This window comes from Semicossyphus pulcher, unplaced genomic scaffold (genome assembly GCF_022749685.1).
Source record: "Semicossyphus pulcher isolate SPU_LCO1_2020_fin unplaced genomic scaffold, fSemPul1.0.p SCAF_11, whole genome shotgun sequence".
NCBI lineage: Eukaryota > Metazoa > Chordata > Actinopteri > Labriformes > Labridae > Semicossyphus > Semicossyphus pulcher.
In genome coordinates, this window is record NW_027211615.1 from 9,808,402 (window position 1) to 9,833,021 (window position 24,620).

General features: G+C 41.7%; 2 protein-coding genes across 6 annotated transcripts in view; both read right to left on the bottom strand.

The window, feature by feature from the left end:
• Positions 1 to 3,056: 3,056 nt before the first annotated feature.
• LOC138585282 (carboxypeptidase N subunit 2) lies at positions 3,057 to 6,969 on the bottom strand. Its single transcript, XM_069657568.1, has 3 exons — positions 6,963 to 6,969; positions 5,037 to 6,019; positions 3,057 to 4,073 (listed from the first exon to the last, which is right to left on the bottom strand). The coding sequence occupies exons 1-3, from the start codon at positions 6,967 to 6,969 to the stop codon at positions 3,057 to 3,059; spliced, it is 2,007 nt and encodes a 668-aa protein (XP_069513669.1).
• Positions 6,970 to 9,913: 2,944 nt separating this feature from the next.
• The window catches only part of LOC138611505 (rho-associated protein kinase 2-like), a 38,771-nt gene continuing 24,064 nt past the window's right edge, over positions 9,914 to 24,620 (bottom strand). Inside the window, exons 18-34 of one of the 5 annotated variants that reach the window (XR_011309613.1) lie at positions 24,217 to 24,377; positions 23,731 to 23,915; positions 23,469 to 23,538; positions 23,120 to 23,223; positions 21,297 to 21,483; positions 19,772 to 19,865; positions 19,389 to 19,483; positions 18,960 to 19,148; positions 16,959 to 17,127; positions 16,531 to 16,746; positions 15,907 to 15,974; positions 15,715 to 15,803; positions 14,728 to 14,806; positions 14,322 to 14,589; positions 13,947 to 14,226; positions 12,282 to 12,372; positions 9,914 to 10,589 (exon numbers count right to left, since the gene is read on the bottom strand). Coding sequence is in view for 3 of the 5 variants with exons in the window: in XM_069684664.1 (XP_069540765.1) it covers positions 11,982 to 12,069; positions 13,947 to 14,226; positions 14,322 to 14,589; positions 14,728 to 14,806; positions 15,715 to 15,803; positions 15,907 to 15,974; positions 16,531 to 16,746; positions 16,959 to 17,127; positions 18,960 to 19,148; positions 19,389 to 19,483; positions 19,772 to 19,865; positions 21,297 to 21,483; positions 23,120 to 23,223; positions 23,469 to 23,538; positions 23,731 to 23,915; positions 24,217 to 24,377 (2,342 nt within the window). In the remaining 2 variants the exon portion in view is untranslated. Of the gene's footprint in view, positions 10,590 to 11,956; positions 12,070 to 12,281; positions 12,373 to 13,946; positions 14,227 to 14,321; positions 14,590 to 14,727; positions 14,807 to 15,714; positions 15,804 to 15,906; positions 15,975 to 16,530; positions 16,747 to 16,958; positions 17,128 to 18,959; positions 19,149 to 19,388; positions 19,484 to 19,771; positions 19,866 to 21,296; positions 21,484 to 23,119; positions 23,224 to 23,468; positions 23,539 to 23,730; positions 23,916 to 24,216; positions 24,378 to 24,620 lie in introns of those variants that run through there. The other 4 variants (XM_069684664.1, XR_011309614.1, XM_069684688.1 and 1 more) reach the window with 4 other exon arrangements.

The following is a 24,620-nucleotide window of genomic DNA, read 5'->3' on the forward strand; positions in this document are numbered from 1 at the left end:
AATATCAAGGTTGAAGAGCAAAGGTGCACCACTACAGAGAACAGACGTGTCTTATGATGGATGTGTGTCCTGTTAGAGGGCAAACTTTGTCTTGGGATTTTCTTTCTCTGTGATTAATTTGACTTCATCCCCCAAGCTTTGGTCTGACCGTCCTGTAGGGACACAGTGAAGAGGGGGGCAGCTATGCGGGATGGCTGATGAGGAATGGATCTTTAAATACGAGAAGACTGCACAGTAAAAACCCATTTTCAGTGGAGGAAAAAAGTATACGAAACCTTAATAATTCATATAAAACAGAAGCAGGAACAGCTGAAAAACGAAGCCACTGCAGGGGTGCCAAAACTGCATTTCCTCAACTGCACACTAGAGGCTGGCTCCATCAACAATTCAGTATCTAATGACCTGCGTTCAAATGTTTACATGTTTACAGCCTGGTCAAGACAACTGCACGTTCAGAGTGTTTACATAACTGACCTGTTTCATGAAGGCTTTAAGCTTTGAACAATGATAGGCGTTGCTGCTCTGATTGACAGGTGGCTGCTGTTAGCTGTTTTCAAGGCATCACCTCAGCTAATTCGAATCGCTGAAGTTAACCCCTCGGCTGCTGTTTTTTCATGCAATTGGAACAAAAAATATGGCTTGCTATGTAGCCAACTGTACTGGTTATTATACTAACGGACCATCAAAGGATCCCGACCTATCAGTGAATGAAATTCTAGTACTATTTTATTCACGTTAGCACTAATTAGCATGTATTTGCACTGTTTATCTAGCCCATATTGATCATAGTTGGATAAGAAATTGGTGGAAGAGGAGCGGGGCAAACAATAATCAATGTTTTAATGTTATCCCACCTACTTTATTAGCTAAAACAATAGTTATTCAATGCCAACAGAATAATAAGCTAATGCTATTTAGCTAGCTTATCAGTGTTTGAAGCTATCTTTAGCCTTTAGCCTCTTTTTCACGTTGCAAGCCCACCACAGCGCCGTAACGAAGCTCCGCCCTTATACCTCCTTGCCATTTTACATTGAACCAAGCAACGCCGGCGTAAAGCCGCCCTAATGTGTTTTTACACAGCGTGCCGGCGCTACGGAAGCAAAATGTGCGTGAGTTGTACACTGCGAATGAAAATTAGCTTTAAGCTAACTCTGGTACAATGCATTGAATGGTAACATTTGTGGTTAATATTGTACATGGTCTCTTTTTAAATAAATAAATGAATAATAATAATAATAAACAGCGCGTGCTTCACATGCTGGCTCAGAGCCAGAACGACTTGGCCCAGCCATTCTGTCTCTGTGGGTTTTACATTAAAGACGAGGTGTAATAATCCCGCCTTGAGCTGGCAGTGTAAAAAGGGACTTCTCCTTCCCAACTTTAGCTGTTTAATAAAAGTAGTAGTGTTAAAAGTATAAAATTCCCTCTAAAATGCAGTGAAGCAGAATTTAAATAGCATAAAATGGAAAAAATCATGTAATAAAAAACATATTAGAATAAGTTGTTTTACATTTTAGTGACAGGTTCTTATTGGTCAGAGTGAAAGTAAGAAATGGAAAAAAAATTAAGAGAATATAATGAAAAAAAACCCAACTCAAGTAAAGCAGTAAGCAGACCATTAAGAGACGGCAAAGACTTCACTGAGTTCATAACCTGGAAATGCACATGAGACATAAAGTGTTCGCCCATTCTGACAAAAATGTGAACTGGTTAGAGCACCATTACGTGCTAATGAGGAGCTTTCAAAGACAATCACGTCCCTGTTATTACAACATGTAGTTTAAAAAGGCCACAGTCATTCTAAAGTGTGTGAAAACCTCGCTTGTGACCTTTTAGATTTCAGTGTAAGTCAGCGATCATTAGCCTACAAGTGCTGCAGCGAGCCAGAGAGCAGAATCTGTTTCTCCATACTGATGTAAGGAGGGAAGTTTTGTCCTTATTTATCCAAGAGATGACCTGCACGCCATTAAGCTCTAACAAACAGGAGGAGCTGCGGGGCGAGCAGGAGCAGATGGAGATTAAATGTCTCGCACCAAGAGCAGCAGTAGTTTAAAGGGAGAGGAGAGTGACTTTGTTCACTTTAACAGATGTTTTCATCCAGAGGGAATTCACACAAGAGGGGATTCAGACCAGCAAACTCCTCGACCTTTAACCTCCAGGACACAATTCAGAGAGGTGGAATGAAAGACATTCATCAAACCTCGGAAGTTTCCCCTCCACTCTTTGGGGAGCATTTACAAACAAGGTTTAATTTTCATAAGTAACCAGAGGAGGTAATGCTTTATATTTTACAAGAGTAATAAATTATGTTTGGGGCGCACTTACTGTGATCAAAGCTTGAGGATATGGGGGACCGAGTAGGAAGACGCACATATACATTAGCAGAGAGAGAGAGAGAGAGACTTAACGAAAGAGAGAGATATTTAAACACATCCAGGAGAGGTCAGCTGGAAGACACGGACGTTTTACTGCCCACACACTCCCACATGCTCAACATCATTAAGAACAAAAAGGCACGACTGAAACAATGCTGCAATCTGTGGTGCGACCAGCAACGAGTGAGACGGATCTGTTGGAGTAAGCATTCGCTGTAAGGATATTGGAACACTCAGCAAAGAAGGAGAAGAAGGCTTTAATTTCCTGCTTTTATTCTGACCCCTCCGATGCATATTTCTTTCTTTATGGAGTTTATGTATTTAATTTATGATTACATAATCAATCCTTTATGAAACCATGATTAAATGTCTAGTTTATACTCCTTTACCTTGACACAATCTGCCTTACAGCTAGTTTGTTAAATAAATCAATACAATGACAATTTAGTGGCATGAAGACTCCCTTTATCACATCATTGGCTGGCATCCACTCAGTAAATTGGTTCTTAAATGAGCTGCGCTGTTAAAAATCTATTGAGTATCTTACGCCACCCAGTGGGCTGGACATTATCCAAATAATAGAGATCATCAGAAAGCAGTTCTGGATAATCAAATTAATCATAATTTACAATTTGACATAGGATTTTAGTTAAATATTGAGGGTACAGAACCTCCTTATCACTACTTTCTCATCTTGTTGAGTCCAAGCTCAGAGCCAGCTAAAGAGACCACTTGTCGGCTTTCAAGAGCTTCAGGTCCTGCACATGTCACCTCCTCCAGAAAGAAGACATTTTGCGGATGAGCAGCGAGCCACTTCCACAGATACTCCACCCTCTCATCGCACACCCAAGGGTTTCCTGTTAGGATCATCCTGAAAGAGGATTTTCTCTCACCCAGCATCCCCGAGGGGATATTCTGCAGCTGGTTCTGATTGAGCAGCAGAAGTTCAAGATGTTGGAGACCCTGGAGGAGGGTCGCCGGCAGTTCTCGGAGCTGATTCTCTTGAAGGAACAGTTGGGATAGTTTCAGGTTGTGGGTGAAGGTTGTCGGTTTCAGGGAGATTAATTGGTTGCCAGCGAGATTCAGTGTCACAAGGTGGCGCAGGTTCTTCAGGGCGTCAGGATGAAGGTCTCGCAGGTTGTTGTCGCTCACGTCTAGATTCTCCAGATTGGGCATCTTCTGAAGCAGAGCGGTGGGCACGTCTGTCAAACGGTTTCCTGCCAAGTCCAGCCAGGTCAGGCTACTGTTGTCAGGAAACCACAGAGCATCTACTTCTTCAATCAGATTATTCTTCAGCACAAGACCGCGAAGTGAGGCATGGCTGAAGACATTTGTAGGAAGTAGAACCAGCCGATTACCCGTCAGATCCAACGTGTTCAAGTGAGGAACATCCTTCAGCAGATCGGCAGGAAGGCTCGTCAGGTTGGTGTGATACAGCTGGAGGTTCTTCAAAAGGGGAACAGAGATCAGATGACGAGCTGTGATACTGTTGAGGTTGGTGGATTGGATGGAGAGTCGAGTCGTGTTGGAGGGCAAACCATTTACAGGAAAATGTGTAAGGGAGCTTTGGCTGCACTCCACCTCTGCACCCAAAGGTGAAAAGGAGCAGGAGCACAGATCCGGACACGAGTGGGCTCCTCTTTTTTGAAGAGCCAGTGCAGTGAAAGTCAGGAGTATCCACAAGTTCATCTTTAAGCACTGCCAAAAGTATAAGAGGTACATACAGGGTATTACAATAATATAGTAATTTAAATATAATGTGAAAATCTGGTCATAAATGCATAATCCTACCTGACAGGCAAGTAGACTGAAGTCTTCTGTTGTAGGTTTTATACAAGGACTTGTTTTTTATACAATGTTGAGCATATTTGTGCCCAGCAGAGAGTCAGGACAAAATGTTGCAAGAGGCAAACAAACCCGAGCAAACAAACCAGCTCATCAACTGGTGAGTGATTAGTTTTCTGATCTTTCTTCAAGTTTAGACTTTACCACTCAAAAATCAATATTTTCTTTTTTTCAATCCTGCAACAGTGATGTGTGCTAAGAACTTTGCTTTCAGAAATGTATGAACGAGGTTATTCATTACATTATTACTTCATTCAACACCCCCCCCCCCTTTTTTTAAATAACATACAATCTATGAAGGTAATACTTTTGGGGAAATAGGGTGCTGAGAGATGAGTAGATTGATACCACACATGATGTTGTTTTTTTCAAGAAGCTAAAGCTAGCAACTGATGCTTAGCTTAGCAAATGTCTGGAGGAAGTCCTCCTTCCTAACAGCACCTCAGCTCACAGCTCATTAATTTAACATGTTGGTTTATTTAAAAGACAAGTTTAGGTTTTACACGGTCTAACGAGATGGATTTATATCACCCGTGGACTGTTTTCCCCTTGTTTCCAGTCTTTATGCTAAGCTTGGCTAACTATTTATTGGCTATAGCTTCATGTATGGTGTACATTTATCTTTGAATAAAGTGCAAATAAAGACAGATATTCTTAAATAATTTCTTTCTTAAATCATGTTTTATTACACACTCACATTAGACCAACAAAAGAGAATGCGTCAGTGATTAAAAAGACAGCTATGACGGGCTGAACTGAGGACATGTCAGATATTAACCATTACCAGGATCGAAAATCTTAAGATTGTGATTTCACTTCACTTTCTGTCAATGACACCACTGAACGTCCCACCAGAGACTGTGGCTTGGCACATATGACTGTCTCCGGCAGAAAGACCTTCTCCTTGTTCTTCTGAAGCCACATCCAGAGGTACTCCACCTTCCCATCACAAAGCCAGGGGTTGTTTGTCAGGTCCAGCCCCTCCTCGTCCAGAGATTTCAGAGGGTCTAGCAGACCTGCGGGGATGTGGCTCAGCTGGTTGTCATCCAGACTCAGGAGTTTGAGCTGAGTGAGCTCCTGGAAAAGGTTCTGGGGGAGTTTGTTGAGCTTATTCCGACTGAGGAACAAATACGTGAGGTTACGGGTGCTCTGAAGGATAGATGCATCCAGAGTTTCTAGCTTGTTGTTCTGCAGGTTCAGCCTCTCAAGTTTGTTTAGCGAGTCCAGAGAATTTGCAGAAATCCTCCCCAGACGGTTGTTGGAAAGGTCCAGATTGTCTAATAAGGGCAGTTTCTGAAGCAGAGCGGTTGGGATCTCTGTAAGGCGGTTACCAGATAAGTCCAACCAGGCCAGACTGCTGTTATCAGCTAGCCACTTAGCATCAGCTTTTTCAATCAGGTTATTCTTCAGGACCAAGTTGTGGAGCGGGGCGTGGCTGAAAACATCCGCAGGCAGGTCGGACAGTTTGTTTCCGGTGAGATCCAAAGTGTCTAGAAGAGGAACGCCTCTGAGAAGATTAGACGAAAGGCTCTGCAGGTGGTTGCTGTACAGGTGGAGCCCTTGCAGCAGGGGTGTGGCGTTCAGGTGCTGCTCGGAGATGGAGGTGATGTTCGTGAACTGGATGGTGAGCAGGGTGGTGTTCTTCAGGAGACCCTCAGAAGGGTACTCTGTCAGGGGAACTTCATTGCACACCACCTCGGCTCTTCTGAAGTAGCATTTGCAAAGTGTTGGGCAGGACAGAGTGCCGTGGCAGAAATAAGCCAACCAGAGGAAAGCAAAGGCACACCAGGAACTCATTACTACAACACAAGACAAGAAGAACACAGATTTAAAAATGAGGATAATAGTGCATCAGAAAACTTGCAAGGTCTTAAATATCCTGCAGAAGTATTTCAACACTGCAAAACACAAATGAACACACCAATCATTTCCAGTTAATGCACACCATGTTCTGCAACAAGATTACAAAATAAACGTACTGTCTTTTCTCTGTTGCATGTGTATCAGCCAGACTTCTCCTCAGCGTCGTTCACTTGCAAATTACTGAGTCATTTGGGGAGCAGATTCCCCCAATCTAATCATTACTTATTGAGTAAACAAGGACCCGTCACTACACAGTCATTCGTCAAGGACAGGTGGTTGCAACAGACCGGGTGACTCAAAGCTGCAGGGGAAGAACAAAACCTGGAAACCTAGTGTACGTGGGTTTGTGGAATAACTCATTTGGTTCCTTAGAAAGTTGCTGATTCTGAAATATGATGTTGAAGTCTCAGTGTTAATGTTGTTATATGAATTTTGCAAACGTTTGAGGGGAAGAAACTAAGTTAGTGTTCTGTACTTTGGATTATGTTTATGGGGGGGGGGGGGGGGGGGGGGGGGAGACTGGGGAGAGAGCATGAAAGGAAGAGGTAACGACGCATGACCATTAACTTTAAGGGTTTTCATTCATTTTACTGGAAATTTGACTCATCGGAAAGCAAAGTAGTTCATACCTGAGAATGTTCATAAGTACTTTTAAATTTTATGTCCAATCTGGCTATGTTGGGAGAGATGGTCACATGACCAGAGAGGACCCTCTCCGTGCAATCACAGCTGTACCATTTAGGGCAGCTCACAGGTGCCTTGATAAAGTTGGTCTGAGCTGTAGTTCTTCTTTTTGTCTGCCCTACTTTGAGGAGGTACATTGTGTGTGTCCTGAGTGCGTTGAATAACCATGTTGTATATTTTATTTTCAGTGTTTACCTGACATTGTGAGGATGCTAATATAATCTACTTAATCTGACTTTAAAATGGGGTGTGTGTGTGTGTGTGTGTGTGTGTGTGTGTGTGTGTGTGTGTGTGTGTGTGAATTTACTTAAATGTGTCCAGTTGTGTTTGATTTTTCATCTTTACATTGAAGACTAATTTGTCTATTTTCTTTTCATAGAAAAAAAAACACTCCTCAACTGCATGTTTGCTGAAAATGAGAAAATAAATGTAGGAAATTGAAACGGCTACTGCCTGCTTCGTCTGTGTTTAAAGCATGCTCATATCATTAAGTCTCTGCCAGTCTTTCTCCTTACAGGGTAGTTAAAGTTGTAAATAGTGTTCAACCTATCCTGAAGGGTTTTCTCCATTTATTAGCTTGTTTTTACTGCTTGGACTGTATATAACCAAAGCAGTAAAAAAAGTAATAGATTGATGCCACAAGCAGTGGAAGAAATATTTCTACTTAGGTAAAGAATCCATACAATAAAGTAAAAAAAGGGCATGCATTCAAAATAAGTATTGCCAGGTGCTAAAAGTACTAAAACTTAAATTACATGATTTTCTGACTAAGAAGTAATATCACTGTAACTATACACTGGTCAGCCATAACATCATGACCACTGACAGGTCAGGTTAACACTGATTATTTCGTTACAATGCCATCTGTCAGTGGGTTGGATATGTTAGGCAGCAAGTGAACATTTTGTCCTTAAAATTGCAATGTGGTAAGCAGGAAAAATGGGCCAGCTTAAAAATGTTAGCGACTTTGACCAGAGCCAAATTGAGATGGCTAGAGGACCGGGTCAGAGCATCTCCAAAGCTGCAGCTCTTGTTGGGCGTTCCCGGTCTGCAGTGGTCCAAAAAAGGAACGTCTAGTGGAGTCCATGCCTCGTCGTGTCAGGGCTGTTTTGGCGGCAAAAGGGGGCCCTACAAAATTTTATGCAGGTGGTCATAATGTTTTGGCTGATTTGTGAATAATGTAGTTCAGAAATTGCTGATTATATGTTTTGTCTTAGCCCTGTGATTGACCTGAACAGGATAAGTGGCATAGATAATGGATGGATGGACGGGTGTTCATGTAAGATAAAGTTTAATCTAAAACAGTCCATCATAAAGTTGTAAAGACATAAAGTTATTTCAAACATTCTGTAAAATAGCAACAAAGGCTCTAAAATTAATGTATGAAATTGTGGTGTTTTAGAAATATAAAGTAGCATGGAAGGGGAATACTCTGCTTCAGAACAAGTGGCTCAGATGAATACTTCAGTATGCCACTTTAGAAAATATAGTTACCAACACAGTGAGAAAACACCTTTTTATAGAAATGTTAATTAGGAGATGTTAATGAGGAGAATAACAGCAGGAGAGGGCTGCGTGCCACCTGAGGTCACAGCAGTCTGTGCAGCAGGCAGGTACAGCAGCTTTCATGGTTATTTAACTGGAACATACAGTCACACAGCCGATAGAGAGAATGGATTAGCCCTGCAGGATGAGATACCATTTTAGCAGATGGGCAACATGATGAAGCATTACATTATGTATGACGAGTGCCAGTTGGCTTTAGGCTGTTCTGAAAGATTTATTTCAGTCAAGCCCACTCACTTCACATGCAGTTGCTAGATAGAGACAACCTATTCTGGTATAGTTCAAATAGTCTCCTTAAATACACTTTAGTCAGACATAAAGCCTCTAAAGGATTGCAGAACTCCCTTTTGTATTTATAATGTCAGTAATGTGCAATAAGGGGTCTATATTTATTTCCTTGTCTCATTTGGTGGTGTTTATCTTGTTAGATCACAGCAGTATTACTACACAGTGAACACTGCATTTAATTTTCTATGATTTCTGATGATCATATCTTAAATAATAATAATGGAACTGATACCAAACTAATAATCTAGGTACAGTGAAAGGAAGGTACAGGTAGTAAAAGTTGTACAGATACTGATACCAGTATAACATGTAGAAATGCCTCTAAATACAGCCTGATATTAGCAAACAGGTATCGGCTAGTACGCCAGTCAATGTACTGATTTGAAACCATATTTTATTATTCCCCCTAAAAAAAAACTTTAAAGAAGCTTTTTCTTCTTCAAAACAGTAGCAATCTGTAACATTTTACATTATGGCTGCCACAGGTAACAACTATTTTAATGCAGCAAACAACACTGTGCTGCTAGCAAAGAGTGTAACTTTTAAGCTAGCTAGCATAACGTCAGCATTTGTCTTTCAATTACACAGTTTAAGGCTGTACTTCAGTAAAACTTAAAGTTAAGATAATGTAAACTGGTAAAATCCCGAAATAAAGCAGTTACATGTTAAAAGTGAGTTTCTCCGACACTCTTTCGCAAACACAGGATTTCAGTGGTGGTGGCTGCTCGCTGAGCTATAGCTAACGTCCAACGTTAGCTCAGCTTGCTTGTCAGGGTTTACAGTAATTAAGATAAAAAGGATTCCAGTGGGTCAAACCATTCCTTTAACAAGATTAAACAGGATTTAGCTGCACTAATGTTTCAATTTCATCTCACTGATACTGATATTGTGGACCCAAGAAGGATTAACTGCTGTAATGCTATAGCTAACCAACCACAGTAATAATTCAGGTACAGCTTAACCTTGAAAGATGTAGGCATGAGAAACCACATTCAAACTCCGTAAACAGAAAAGACTCAATGAACTTTATTATATATGTAATTCACTGCTTTTTCTACTACTTTTGATGCAGTATATACGTTATGCTAGAGGGGGAACTTTGTCCATGAAATCCAGACAGAAATTTTAAAATAATGCATCAAGGCAAGGAATAAATAACTAGGGCTATTGTTTGGATCAGTGTTAGTCATGCTTTCTTTGCCTGCATTGTAATATATTGACCCGAATCCTTGACAGAACACTATTGAAACAAATCCTAATCTTGGGATTTTAAACAAGGAATGAAAAATGAATTGTCCATTTCAGGGTAGCAGAATTTATTCGTATTCATCATGAATGAGGAGAAGAAAACACAGTTTATGTTCAGACTGACTTGATTCTGTCTTGTGTTTAAAATACTTCCAAAAATCAGATAATGATGTAAAATCCTCCATTCAGTAAAACTGTATTCATTTACAAGACAAGCATGTACTGTATAATGTGCTGCTGACTTATACCCATAAAAATAAAACAATCAAATACTATGAGCTACAGTTTCTGTGTTACAATACACAGACAGACCTCTTAATCCTATATACAAATGTTCACACACATGCCTAACACCTCACACACACAAATCCATGTGAGTCACTGCAGCTGGCTGATTAAAATGTCCGTATTTTTGTAGTTATAAAATAAGGCAGCTTTAATTACCAGGTGTTGAGCTGAGGTTTTACTTTTTTTTTTTTTGATGAAAATGAAATCTCACTCGAATTTGAACACTGCTCATTTTCCCTCTTGTTAAAATAACAAAGACAGCCACGGTTCTCATGACGACAGCCAGTTTCTGTGAATGTTTCTGCCCGCGATTAGCATTTTTTTTTTTTCAGTCTACTTCCCTGAAGAAACAACACGTGTAGACACTGCCTCCAGACTGCTGCTGTTAATCCTCAAAGATGAAAAAGCACATCTTTGATCAGCCGGGGTTAACTGTGAAGAGAGAGAAAAACAAAATGATGTGAAAACCTGGGACGCTACCAACAGCATGGCTGGACTTCAAAAGCACGCCCACACAAAATCCACACATATTACAGAAGGAAGCAATCCAGAAGCCTGCACAATGCTCGAGTAAGATGCATAAATAGCAGACAAATATGGGAATAATCTTGCTCTGTATGTTCGAAAGAAGAACAATATTAAAGAATATTTTAGGATGCGTGATGATAAATGCTTTCTTGCGCTCATGTCAGTAAGATAAATTCAAAGCTACATCAAGCAGGCGCTAAGCTTGCTTTAGTATAAACACAGGAAGCAGAATGTCTTAAACTAACCAAGTGTAATAGTATCAAAGTGTGGTTTTATGTAGTTTTTAAACAAGTTTTTGTTTGTAGGTGGATTTTATTACCTTCCAACATAGCCAGGCTAGGTGTTTCCAGTCTTTAAGCTAGGCTACGCTAACCAACTGTTCGCTTGGAATATTTGATAGCCTACTTTGGGATGTGTGCTTATACTAGCTTTCTCACATTGAGTTTGATGAGAAGATAGAAGGTAACAAAATCCGCCTACCACCATCTTTTAGGCTAATAAAGTGTAACAGTAACAAATTGTGATTTCATATAGTTAAAGTTTTTTGTTTAAAGGTGCTGGTGGGTGGCTTTTGTTCACTTCTGACAGAGCCAGGCTAGGTGTTCCTCCTGTTTCAAGTCTTTAAGCTAGGCTAAGCTAACCCACTGTTTACTATAGCTTCATATTTGAAAATTTGGGATGTATGCCTCAACGCTTTCTAACACAGAGTTTGATGAGAAGATAATCACCGCTCTCATGTCAGTATGGTAAATATGAAGCTACAGAAAGCAGACAGTTAGCTTAGCTTAGCATAAAGACAGGAAGCAGGGGGAATCAGCAAGCCTGTCTCAGACCAAGTATGCTGGACTTTTTCTTGAACTTTTTATCCAGGGTCAAGATTTAATTTAAGTTTTTGTATTCAGGTGCTGGTAGGCCAATTTTGTTACCTTTGTCGGGTGTAGGGCTGCTTCTTCTAGTCTTTCAGCTATGCTAGGCTAACTGACTGTTGGCTATCACTTCATATTTAATTGACAGCTATGACAGTGCTATTGATGTCCTTATGTAGCTCTGTCACTCCCTATTATGCTTGAATACAAATTGCTTTAATATTTGACTCATTCAAAACATGCTGAAAGTGCAGCACACACATTTTCCAAACTGTCAAACTATTCTTGTAACAACAATGTAAACAAATCAAACTCATGGGAATCTAGAAAATCACAAAAAAACATGCCTGTGGCCCCATTAAGGCCTCCTACTAAGTGCAAACACACATGCAGAGGTCCAGTTACCCTCTGTCCCCCTCCTTCAATTCCTTTAGAAGAACATATCATCATCATCATCATCATCATTATCGACATCATCCAACGGCCAACTCCAGTCTTTCAGGCCAAAATCAAGCAATCTGAAACAGTAAGTATGAAGTTCATTGAGGGGGTGTAAGCCTGACGTGCTTCCTAAACAGCTGGGGCAATACATGCCATGTTTACCAGGGGGCAGTGTGGAGCCGTGAGTTTAGTCACTCAGTGCTGCATGTTATGATGAGGGGAGGTATTGATGCACACAGCAGCACAGTGTTACGGGTGGCGGGCAGGCACAACAAGCTCGGCTACTTACAGTCTCCCAGCAAGAGAGACGTTAGAATGGTGGGGTCAGAGGTGAAGAGGTCAAAGGTCAGTGGAGGATGATACGGAGCATGGGGCCAGTGCTGAGGGATGAGAGCTAGTTAGGTTGGCTGAGAGCAACTTGTCGTAATTAATCTCAGAAAAGAAGACAGACAGAGTTAGTGACTCCCAACATGTGTTGGTGCCATTTCCTACTGAATTAGGAGGCTACTGAGGCTGTGCAAGATGCCATGTTGGAGCACTAAAGCTGCAGACAGCATTATGCACATGCAAATGATTCATCTTATTTAAACCAAGAGGTCGCTTTCAGGTGACCAACAGAGACAACAAATTGACCATTCGCTAAGTCCTTGGTTACTGTTGCTACGCCTGTCAAGCGAGTAAATGTTATGGCGTTTTCAACTATAACAGTGAGAGCTGTTCCAAGGGAAATAACAGAAAATTTCTGAACAAATAGTTCCAAAATATCAGAGAGAAGTATACAGAAAGGACGACAATACGCATTTGAAAGCTACATCCACAATGTAATTTGTCAGTGGAGTGTTGAGAACGAAGAGGACATACGCTCACAGGTCCCAAAGCCCCGTGTTGACGATTCATGTTAATGACCATATATCATATAGCCTACAGGAACAACAATGTTCTTGCACAGCAGGGTGAGTCAATATATTGTTTTATTTTAAGCTAACGTTTAGTTATGGCTTCCTATAACTTTCATTAATATGTTTTAGCCCATTGCTAGCAAAACTAAATTATCCCGCTTTTTCATTTTGTTTAAAGCGCATCAGGATATTGCTCGCATATCGTGGGCTTGATCCATACACTGGATCTCCTCAAGGCAACAGGAAAGCCCAACAAAATCCTGTACAAGGATCAGACCGGATCCAAGCAGAGACCAGTTGACTGTCTTCCACAATTCTGAATACATGTCCGACATCTCTCCTCTCGAGTTTTTGGCTTCAGAAAGGGAACAAATATGACATCCCCCTGTAAACTGTTCTGAAAGCTTGACAGGCCTCCCGCGCCTAGTTACAGCTACTAACGTAGGATTGGACAGTGGCTGTTCTGGGGAGGGGCTTAGCGAAGGGTCAATTGTTTAAAGTTATTGTTTGCATTGTGTTCTTCTGACCCGTCTTGCGAGTGTTACATCTCCTAATGCCAAAGCAAAATGATGCCTTTGATTAACAGCACATTAAGTTCCCTTGAGATAATGAAAGCTCAGAAAAGACCTCGAGTAATAGAAAAGAGACAAAGTACAATAGCTGCTGATTATCACCAGAGTCCCCTCATATGAGCTCTAAAATTACAATTTGCATTTTAAATTAACTGCTTCTGGAGTTTTAATATATTTAAGAAAGACTGTATCAAGATTAAAGGTTTTTAAAAACTCAATTGACTTTAACCTTCATCAATCTTGCTCTTGGGAACACCTCCTAAGTGTGGAGGCGGCTTTCTTCCTGACATTGTGTTTGCCTTTTAATCAAAACGTACCTTAAAAACATTAAGAATATTTAGTTTTTTATAATAACAAGACATGGTGTACAGCCATAATGAGTTTGACCTTAAGAATAAGATTGTCCAACAGTAATTCAGTCATTTTAAAAGATACAACATATGTGAGTAAATTATCTGCATCCAGTATTAACCCTGTCCTCACCTGCCCTTCCCTGACGACTGCGGTTGTCTGGTCGACTGGATCTTCATGGCTCCGCGGTGGGTCGACATGTGAGGTGAACCCCGGGGTGAAGCTCGTGGGGACATATGAGGAGAGGGCCGTGATGTTGCTTCAGGAGGGGTGTTCGGTGCTGCGGAGGGAGGACTCATGGTCGGGTGTTTCCTCGGGATGCGTTTCAGGAGGTGACTGACCCAGCGCTGCTGCTCCTCCTGAGAGTTGGTCAGCAGAAGCAGCTCTTTGGCCGTGGACATGTCATAGTTCACTGTTGAGGAAAAGGATGAGCTCTTAGAACGGTTCTGTGGCTTTAGGATGATTTTTTCTCTCTTGACTGAATATCTCTTTACTAAGCAAACTGACCTTTGCAGGGCACAATAACTTCCTCCTTCCTGTCCAGGTGGTCTTTGTGGCACTTGGTGTGGCAGCGGCGGCACTCGAGGGCCGGTGGCGGCTTGAAAACGTGCCACAGGGGCCGAGTGCAGGCCTCGCAGCTGGAGGGGAAGTGGTAGAGAGTGAGGATGAACTCGTGGCCCTTGTGGCTGATGTAGGAGGGACGATCACCATACAGCATCGGCTCCACTACAACCTCCTGGTCACGCTTGCTCTCGCCTTCGTTGGGATACAGGATCTGGTGGAAGAAAAGAAGGGGAGTGTAATTTTAGTGACAGTTGAATTAAGAAACCATGCCTGATTTCTACTGACAGTGTGTGAAAGGAGGGAGAGGTGGCAGAAAGAGAAGGAAGCAGGGAGAGCGCCGTCTAATTACCTGGAATATTCTTGGAATTTCTTTGGCATCTGCACGGTACACGTCAGTGTGAGTGACGGGTCGGACATGAAACAGCTTACTGTAGAAGAGAAGGAGATGGACGAGTTAAATCTTGATCTTGGATAATTAAAAGTGAGTACTACTCTGGGGTATACAAGTTTTGTAACCTAACTAGGATGCTTTAAGTTAAAATTAAATATTTTTGTTGTTCTCCCTTATTTTTCTTAATAGTTTAACTATAGCAGCATCGCTTTGGAAAGGAAAGTTTGTCGTTCAGTCTGTCTGCAATTTTGGTCCAGTCTTAGTTAGTTTTGTTTTTTTTGAAGAGGGGTTGTATGAGGTACTTAGCAATAAAAGGTACCTAGCAACTTTTCATTTAGCGCTATCATGGGACAAAATTTCAAATTGTTACTTTTATTTCTGTAAAATGAATTACATTCTAACCGCCTCAGCTGCAAATAAGCTAATCTTAGCATGCTAACACGCTTAACTAAGTTGGTGACCATGGTTAACATTATACCTACTATAATTCCTGCTAGCACCAGCGCTGAGTATCTTTAGGGTTAGGTCAGGGTTACATTCATCAGGCCTAGCTACAACCTGTGTTTCGCTATAATTAGCTAGTCTTAGCATGCTAACATGCTTAACTACGATGGTGAGCATTGTAAACTATATACCTGCTACACTTCCTGCTAGCTTTAAGAAGTATATTTAAGAGTATCTTTAAGAAACCTCTTTGGGACACATTTTCCAATACATTTAGCCTGGTTACTTTGGTTTCTGATACCTAGCCCTAGTTAGCATTGTCACCATGGGCTTGTTAGCATGATGGCATTAGCATTTAAGTAAACACAAAGCACATTTGTGTCAATCTCTCGGAGCTGAAAGGTTGGCTGTAGACTCTAAGTAACTACTCCGCTCTGTATTTTACCATTATCATTAATTCCTGGTATTATGTGTTCAAACTTGACTGCTTTAATGACTCACTCGATGTCCAGGGTCATAAAAGGGTTGGCCTGCTCTCGGTCCAGCTCGCTGTTGTAGAACAGGATCTTCTTACTGCTCACGACTATAAACTGTAAAGGAAAGGGAAGGAAAGGGCGGTTAGAGAGGGAAATGACTCATTGGTGACAATGATTACTAAGAAAACACATCAGAACATAAGGGTGGATACATTACTTTTTTGTCCCAGCCAAAGCGCTTTGTGTTCTTGGTAGGAAGTGAAATCCAGCCTTCCAGCCTGGAGTCTAGAGTACAGAGAAAAAGATTTTAGAGAACAACCTATAATCATGTGAGCCTCTCAAAAGAACACCTTGTCATAATTTTCATGAAAAGGACATTATCTCTGAAGAGAAAATGAGTCCTTGTTTAAAGCGAAGGGTAAGTGTCAGGAAGCTTTGCTACGTGCTTACAACAAAAGACTAGTTCATGGGAAATGTAAGAATTATAAGGAGCTGTATGTTAGGATAGATCTGTAATGGGAAGCTTCAGAAAAATTCCACACACAAATTTCACTCCTAGAAAAATGTTTCTCCACACATTTTGCAGTGGACACATTTTGAACAAAGCAGGCCAGCATCAAGCTGTGAGAATGCACGTGTCGGGTGAACAATAAAAAGGATTATAGCGCAGCAGAGACAGAGACAACAGAGAAGGATTAGCTGCAGGGACGGACCAAGGTTGAGGGTATTTCTTTCTCTATTATAATGAATTAGGAATAAGTATTTGCTGCATAAATGTTATAAACCAATGTTAAGTCGAGTGCAGTTTTCTTCTCCTTCCCCATTCGCCATGCAGGGTCACCTGCAGCTTCAGCCTCAGGGGGCTGATCGTAGGTGAGGGCCAGAGGACGGGGGCCCTGCTCCACCTGCCCGTCATGTTCGTCCTCATCCTCAGTGTCAGAGTCAAAGAGAGAGTGAGCCGAGTGAAGGTCGGGCCGGGTGTCGATGCAGACAGACTTGTGCGTGCGCTGGTAGGTGAAGGACATTGATTCTGAGGTGTGGGAGTGAGTAATGCGCACTGTGCCGGATCCCGAAGGACAAAGTTGAAGGTGAAATGAAAGGGGGAAAAGGAAGAAGCATTAAGAGGAAAAGGTCAAAATCAGAGAGACTCAAAGTAGAAACAAAAAGAAGAGTAAGAGCTCAGGAAGAGAGACAGCATAGACAGGAATGCAGAGAGTACATGCAGAAGTGTTACTGCTTTGAGAGTGGGAGGAGGTGTCCTCTGTCTACCTGGGTATCCGTCACCAGAGTCCAGCTCGTTGCCGCTGCTGATGCTGGTGGAGTCCAGAGAGTGAACGCTGAGGGAGGTGATCTGGCAACGAAGCTGCTCGATGTCGCTGTCTTTACTGTCCAACGCCATCTGAAGCTCCAGACGCCCCTGGTTCTCCTCTGCTATCACCTGAACAACAGACGTGAACAGGTTTTTAGTTGCAATTCAAGGTCTTCTCTATTTGCTGTTTTTAAAATGAGCAATAAAATTATAATGTGTAAGAGCCAAACGTGTTTTTTTTTTTAATGCAATCGTTTAATTGTGATTTTTGGTCTGAGCTGTAGGTGTCACAGTGCTACTGCAGCGCTGTTATAAAGTTAGCAAGTTCACTGTTGATGTCAGGTGTTTGATCCCGGAAGGGCAAATGGTTTTTGACAGCTGAAGCGCAAATTTTGTTTTCACCGTAAGTTGTGTGTTTTTGTTGCTGTGCAGTGGAAGTGGACTATATTAACCTGGATTTATGCAGAAATCAAAACAGGAACTGTTGTAACTGCAATCTTCAGTAGCCTCAGTATTAGACTGTGCTCATTTAATAGTCTGTCACAACTTGATAAATGAAAGAGTTAAAACTCAATTTCAAAATAGTCCCCCTACATGTAAATATGGATAAGGGGAGCGACTAAGAGCGGAGCATGGAAACTGTTATCTGACAAAAAAATACTAAGAGTGTAATCTCTGTCTACAGGCAGGTACGTGGGAAGGCAAGTGTTCTGGTTTCCGTTTGTACTACACTTGTAGTCTGAGTAATATTGACCAATCACGTATCAGCAGGCTGCGGCGTATGTAGGAAAAACAGTCCGTGTGGAGAGCAAAAGCAGGCGGAACGTAATCCGCCGTAATGATATCCCTCTATAAACAGACGTCTGCATGCTAACAGCTAACAATCTGTTCTAGACCAAAAATTCAACTTGAGATAAATTCCCTGACACACTGTCACGAAAGCCGTACAGATTTCCCGACTTCCTTGAATGCATCAGAAATGATCGATCCGACCTCCGACCTGACAAAGATCATTTTTACTTTTTACAAATCTGCTTCATGATGTTAAATGAAAGTAAATCACAAGAAAAACTTCCTTTTTAAATGCAGCACGCGGAAAAGGAAGTCTTGACTGGAAGTCGTTTATCGCTAACCGCTGGCTACATGCCCGGCACGTTCACCGTTGTCCCCAGAGGCTATTTCGTCGTCAGATTATAGCCGATGGGATCTGAGATTGCTGTAAACAGCCCATTAATGATTACGTCAATTTGGCAACTTTAAAGTGGCTTGATTTTTCGTTGTCAGTATCACTTTTTTTCCCCCGTCAGGTGTTAACTGTTGTCCACCAAAGGTACATACAATACACATTACATAGGACCTTAAAACCATACAGAGTATGCAGTATACAATATACCATAGTGCATGTGGGCAGCTGTTCAGCAAACAAGTTTAATAAAACTGTAAGAAAACAAATCTTGGAAATGCAATATATAATGCGATAATGTTCTTTGTTGGGGTTATTATTTGTTCAAGCCTGTTTGGCTTTGGAAATAAGAGAAGCACAGGGTCAGCAGCCAAGCTCAGCTAAATAAATGAAACAATAAGTCTGCTGTGTGCCCAAGTTATTAAACAACGACTTTGTAAAGAACATAGTGAAATAAATATTTTCACCTTAATGTGTTAGCTTTGCAATAATAGGAGATATTTTTTTTGTTTTTCTGTCAGTGAAAAAGATTTCTCCTCGTATACAGCCCTGATAGGATCTGATGACTTTCAAGGAAGGACATGAGCCACACACATCCTCAGAGATATTGTTAAACCTTCAGTACCTACAGCTAAATCTCTCAATCAGAATCAGGACTTAAACTAATTGAAATTCTTTGTATCCGTCAGAAACACAGATGGTTTTCAGTAAATGTGGCAGAATGTATTCACGCTGTGCCATTTGTTAGTATGCTGGTGTGCAGCGTGGGCGTACTGACCGCCTGCATCTCCGTCATCTCTCTCTGGTATTTGATGATGGTGCTGTTCAGTTTCTCCTTCTCCGCTCTCAGCTCCAGCTGCAGCTTCCTGTTCTCCTTGTCCCTCCTGTGAACCTCGGTGTCAATGCCTCTGTGGCCTCCTCTTATCGTCTCCCTCTTGTGCATCACCTCGGCGAGCTTGTTGACAGCCTTTGGAGCAAAAAAAAAAAGATCTATTTGTGATAATTCAGTGAGTGAACAGGGAAGCCTGCAGGAACATCAATGTTGCTGCAAGAAAGTTTTTAAGCTTGTTTTAGATCTCGCAGTTCAACACAAGCCTGCAGCTCAACATTATTCTTATCATGACATAACAGTCGTCTGTGTGAAAGTACGAAAGTATCGGAAATATTCCCGGCTTTCCAGACCTGTGTAGGCGCCCAGACATCATACCTGAATTTTTAGTGTCCTTTCATTCTGCAGCTGCTTCTCAAAGCACACTTTGAGCGAGTTCATCTTCTTCTCTTCGTCTTTGGCTTTATGGAACTCTGTATAAATAGCAGAGCAGAATAATAAATCATGTCTCGTACTTACTTTTACTTAAAGTAAGTTCAACAGAAGCAATCTGTAACTTATGCTGCAAAATTGTAGACCAATACCCTGCTGTTTTACAGACGCTTGGTTCCCTGATGGAGACATTAATGTCTACTTTTTTACAGCTTTCTCCCCATAAATCATGTCAATATGCAAGACAGCTAGGTAACACATTTTCCAGCACGGAGGGAAATGTCATTCCTGCAGAAATGTGGCACTCATTAACTCAGAATGACACTCACGCTGCTGCAGTTCTTTCAGCTGGTTGTTGAGCTCCTCTTTCTCACTGGCCAGGTTTCCCACATCCACCGTCAGAGTGCGATTGGACTCTTCCAGCTGTAGGAGGTCGGGTCAGAGGTGAGTATCACCCGTGCATACATTAGCAGACAGGCAAGCAGACTTCATTTAAATAACACTTTGAAAACAGAAGTAAATAAGAGCTTTTTTTAAACTGTTTTCGTCGCAAACTGCTGTGATTAAGCGCAGTGGTTGTCACTTGTAATCAAACTGTGTAATGAGGTTTAAATCACATCTGAACCACCAGATGTGGACAGTTAAATGACTGTGAGTCATCGCTTTTGGAGGTGCACTGTGGGAGCACTAAGTGAGCTACAGAGCAATGTTTTGTTGTTGTTGTTGAGTGGATTTTGAATTATTCGCTCTCAGTCTGTTTCACTGACAGCTTGCGGCGGTAACAGTCCAGGAAAGCTAGCAGCGTGCAGGAAAGAAGGTTGCAAGCTAGCAAACATGAATGTAAATAACAAGGGTATTAAAAAAAAGCCGGGACAAAAAGAGGACGCATGGAAAAGCATTAATTTATTTGTATGTACTTCATTAAAGGAGCAGTTTGCCCCTGGAAAAAGCCGCTGTCAGTCAAAGCTGGTGTTCTCTGTAATCGATAGAAGCGATAATATTTGAAATTGGCACCACAGCTGTGTAGAAAGTTCGTGGTTTCGCCCATTCCACATTCCTACAACACCCAGCATGCATTGCGCCCCTCCCTCTAAAAGAAACGGCCCAGCGAGAGACGCTGGAGTGAAGTACTACCGTTTTCCAGTCAAGGACATTGATCGCTGCAGGCAATGGCTCAGAGCGGTACAGAACCAGAAAAACGACGGGAATATACCGGTGGATCGTCTAAAAAATCTTCAGGTCTTCAGTCTACATTTTTTAGTTAAGCAAGCTCCCTGGCCTCTGCCAGATGACGTGTTATATGTAGTCTGGTGGAGGTTTTTCAGAGTCCATTGGGGAAGCGGATAGCGTCCTCCAAAGGCACAGAGCCAAATTGCATGGCCTGGCCCTTTAAGTATCAAGAATAGGCAAGAATTTTCAGTATCTAATGCATGGCTTAATGCAAGAGCAATACATCAATTGATTAAGGTTAACAAGATGTTTTAGTCACCATGATTTTTTGATTTGTTTATGACTTCTTAATAGGTCGCTCTGCATTTAAAGGTATGGGTGACAGCAGAGCACATGTAGTTTGTTGATTTCTCTTCTTTAATAAAGTCAGTCCCTCAGTCTATTTAAGCATAATGTTTATGGAAAAACTACTTTATGGAAAATCTGATATTTTAATGTTTTATTTATCGGTTATTTTTTAGGAAACAAAAGTACACATCATGTCGGCATAAGCAAAAAAGGTTAATACAAGTGGATTCACATTTATGCCACCATTAGTCATGTTTTTTTCATCAATGTTTCAGGAAGGACCAAACACTTCCTGGATTTTATCAGCTAAAAAAAGAGCTCTTGACTCTGACTCACCGAGCTGATGGTGGCCTCCTTGTCGCTGAGCTCCTGTTTGTGTTTCGCCACCATGTCTTTGATCTCCAGCTCCTTCATGATCTTCTCCTTCTCCAGAGCCGAGTACTGCTCCTCGGCGATGGAGCGAGCCAGCTGCTCGGAGTCCGCCTTGGTCAAACTGGCCTCCAGCTGGGATGTCAGAGAATCCCTGTGTAGAGTGAAAAAGAAGTGCTGGATCATTAGGAGCACGGAAATCTTTGTCTCATGCCTGTCAGAAGTAGACTGACAAGGTGAGAAGCACTTTAGGCAGGAATGTCTCGGCATGCATACTTTTTGATGTGTGACCTTTAAGTTAATGCACCAGTTACACCTGATCTAAGAATATCTGCTTGTCTACAGTGCTCTCGGTCTGTGGAGCATCTGCGCTGCTAATCTGGTTAAACATTCAGATAAAGGTCAAGTCTTCCTTTTTGGCTGTGACATACATTTACAAAAGGGCAAATAACAATAATCCTGTTAGTCTGCTACATGCTTATAAAACCTAAAAATAAATTATGCAATATTATGCTGTGACTGCAACTCAGAATAAGCTGTAAAATGACTTTTTGTGGTTCTATTTATTTCATTATTTGTGTATTTATTTGTCATATACGAACGATTTTATTCTTTATTCATTTGTGTTATTTTACCATGCGATGCTGAAATTAAAAAAGTCTTTTGAAGGGGGGAAGCCACTGGGCTTTCTTCAGGCACACTCGCACCGAGACAAGGATTTAGTTTAAAATGCCTTTATTAAATCAGGGCTTAAATCAGGTTTATCTCGTAAACATCAATTTTACAGGAGTAAACGCCGACCGGTTTCCCTCAGGGCGTGGCTAGGAAGAGTCATTAAACAGAATGTCGCTAAACTGGTCGGCATTTACTCCTGTAAATTTGATGTTGTTTACGAGATAAACCTCATTTAATAAAGGCATTTTAAACTAAATCTTTGTCTCGGCACAAGTGTGCCTGAAGAGAACCCAGTGGCTTCCCCCCTTCGACAGTTAACTTTTTTGCCTTCAAGAGCACCTAGCATTCACCTGGAGTTTAACAAACCTGCTACCGTGAGCACCTAGTATCCCTCTTTTTAAAAAAAAGTATTTTATCTGAATGTTATTCAAAACAAATTCAGAAATATCAGGTGATATTAATGCTGTAGTTTCTGGTTTAAAGTTGTAATGACTTGAAGATTTCAGTTTCGTTCTCTTTGGCGGCACCTATGATAAACGCCTATAACGGGAGCACACTCCCAGATATCCAGACAGTGCAGCATGTGTGACGTCCACGGTTGGCTCCGGTTGTAACTCTTGATTTTCCTCGCTGACGGTCGCTTTCCTTTTTTTGCTTCATCTGAGCGTCGAGTTTGTTTCTTTTTTCTTTTGATTTTCACTTATTTTTGAAGTTGTATTTGTAGTCATCCATCTTTTCTTTGTTTGTTCAGCCATAGTAGATTACTGTTTACTCGCAACACTTGCAGAGACTGGAAAAGCAGCCGCTTAGCTCCGCCTACCCTCTCTAACTGGGTGCTGCTTGTGATTTTGTCCGCTAAAGTCACCACAGTAATACTGCAAATGCAAAGGCTTTCATCAGTGGGCCACAGGCTCAATCAATCATTGGGTGATAGATAGTGACTTAACAGACCTTCGAGATTATTACTTTAAATTTTTGGGGGTTTATTTTGTCATTCTTCAACTAAGAGGTGTTTCGAGTGTAATGTGTTTATGTTGTCTGAAACAGAATCAAATAAAACGGGTTGTAATGTTTAAGCTGGCAATGGAGAGGTCAGAACAGTCAGTCACAGTTACCTTTCCTCCTCATATTGTGCCAGTCGCTGCTTCGCCTCTTTGTACAGCTCGTTCTTCTCGTCGCACTCGTCCTTCAGCTCTCGGATCTGCGTCTTGTACAGGGTCTTGGAGGAGGACAGGTGGAGATTCAATTAATTTCATATCACACACAGATACTGCAGGGCACAGAGGATGCAGGAAAATAAACTCCTTCCCTGCTCATATCGTCCCTCTCCAGCCCCATACTGTAGATCAATTTAGATTTGCAAGCCTGACAACATAATGTTAGCTGTGCTGAGTGACAAATATTTGGCTGTCACTGCTGTTTGATAAGGTGCACAAAAGAAGGGAAATTGTTGGTTAGAATTACCGTGAAATACTGCTCAGCCTCCAGTTGGTCCTTCAATTCCTTCAGCTGGCCGCCCGCCTCCTGCTTCTCCCTGGAGCAGAACCAACAACCTGTCAATCATTTCTGCATGCCAACCGCCCACCGGAGCCAAATCACCTCCCTCAAATAAAACATGCTGAATGAGATTCTCCACAACAATTATCAAACACTCAAACAACAAACCCAGCTGTATTGTGTGTTTATGTTCAATATGCGTTATATTCTGCGCGAGCGTGTGTTTGACCTGCGGAGCTCCTGGTTCTGTTTCTCCAGGACCTGCTTCAGCTCCAGCAGGTGGTTGAGCTCCTGTTTGAGCTGTTTCTCTGAGGAGCGGAGCACCGACACCTGCTGGTTCTGCATCTTCAGCTCGCTCTGGCTCAGGCTGCGCTTGTGGCTCTCCTGCTCCAGACGTAAGTTTAGGTTCTTTACCTGCACAAACGGGAACATTTTCATTGGGGAATTACAGATGAGGGGGAACATGTCAGGCTGGGGAACAACGCGGAAAGGCGGCAACTAATTAGGATTAACTACATTTTAAGTTACAAAAATGACAACACATATCCTTCACAAAGGCTAGAGTCTTGTCTGAACATCAGTTTATGGAGTCAAAATATCAGGAAATGTGACAAGAAAAATCTGCAGCTACTGGTTCACTTCAGGTCAAAGGCAAGTACAGGACTGTGACGTTCTCGCCTCTTCCAATGATCATTTAATAAAAAGTAACACTCACCTCTTCAGAGAGTTTCTCCTTCTGTGCCTGCAGCTCATCCAGTTTGTGCTGCGCCTGCTTGTAGTCACAGTCCAGCATGGAGTAATCCTTCTCTAGCTGCAGCAGCTTTCCCTCCACCTGCAGCTTCAGGCTGTGCTCCTCCTGCAGCGTGCTCTCCATCTCTGGAGCAAAAACACGACCAGGAAAACCATCAGAAGGGTCGTCAATGCTGCACTCAGTTTTTAAACTGTATTGATGAAACAATTTCTGCCTATGATTGAACCTTCTTTGAACAGCAGAAACCAGACATTTCCATGAATAAGCCCTTTATATTTCATTTCCTCTCTAGCCTTCCTGAATAACTGGAGCCACTTTTATACCAATACTTGCTCTTTTGTGTTTATTATCTACAGCTTAAACAAGTA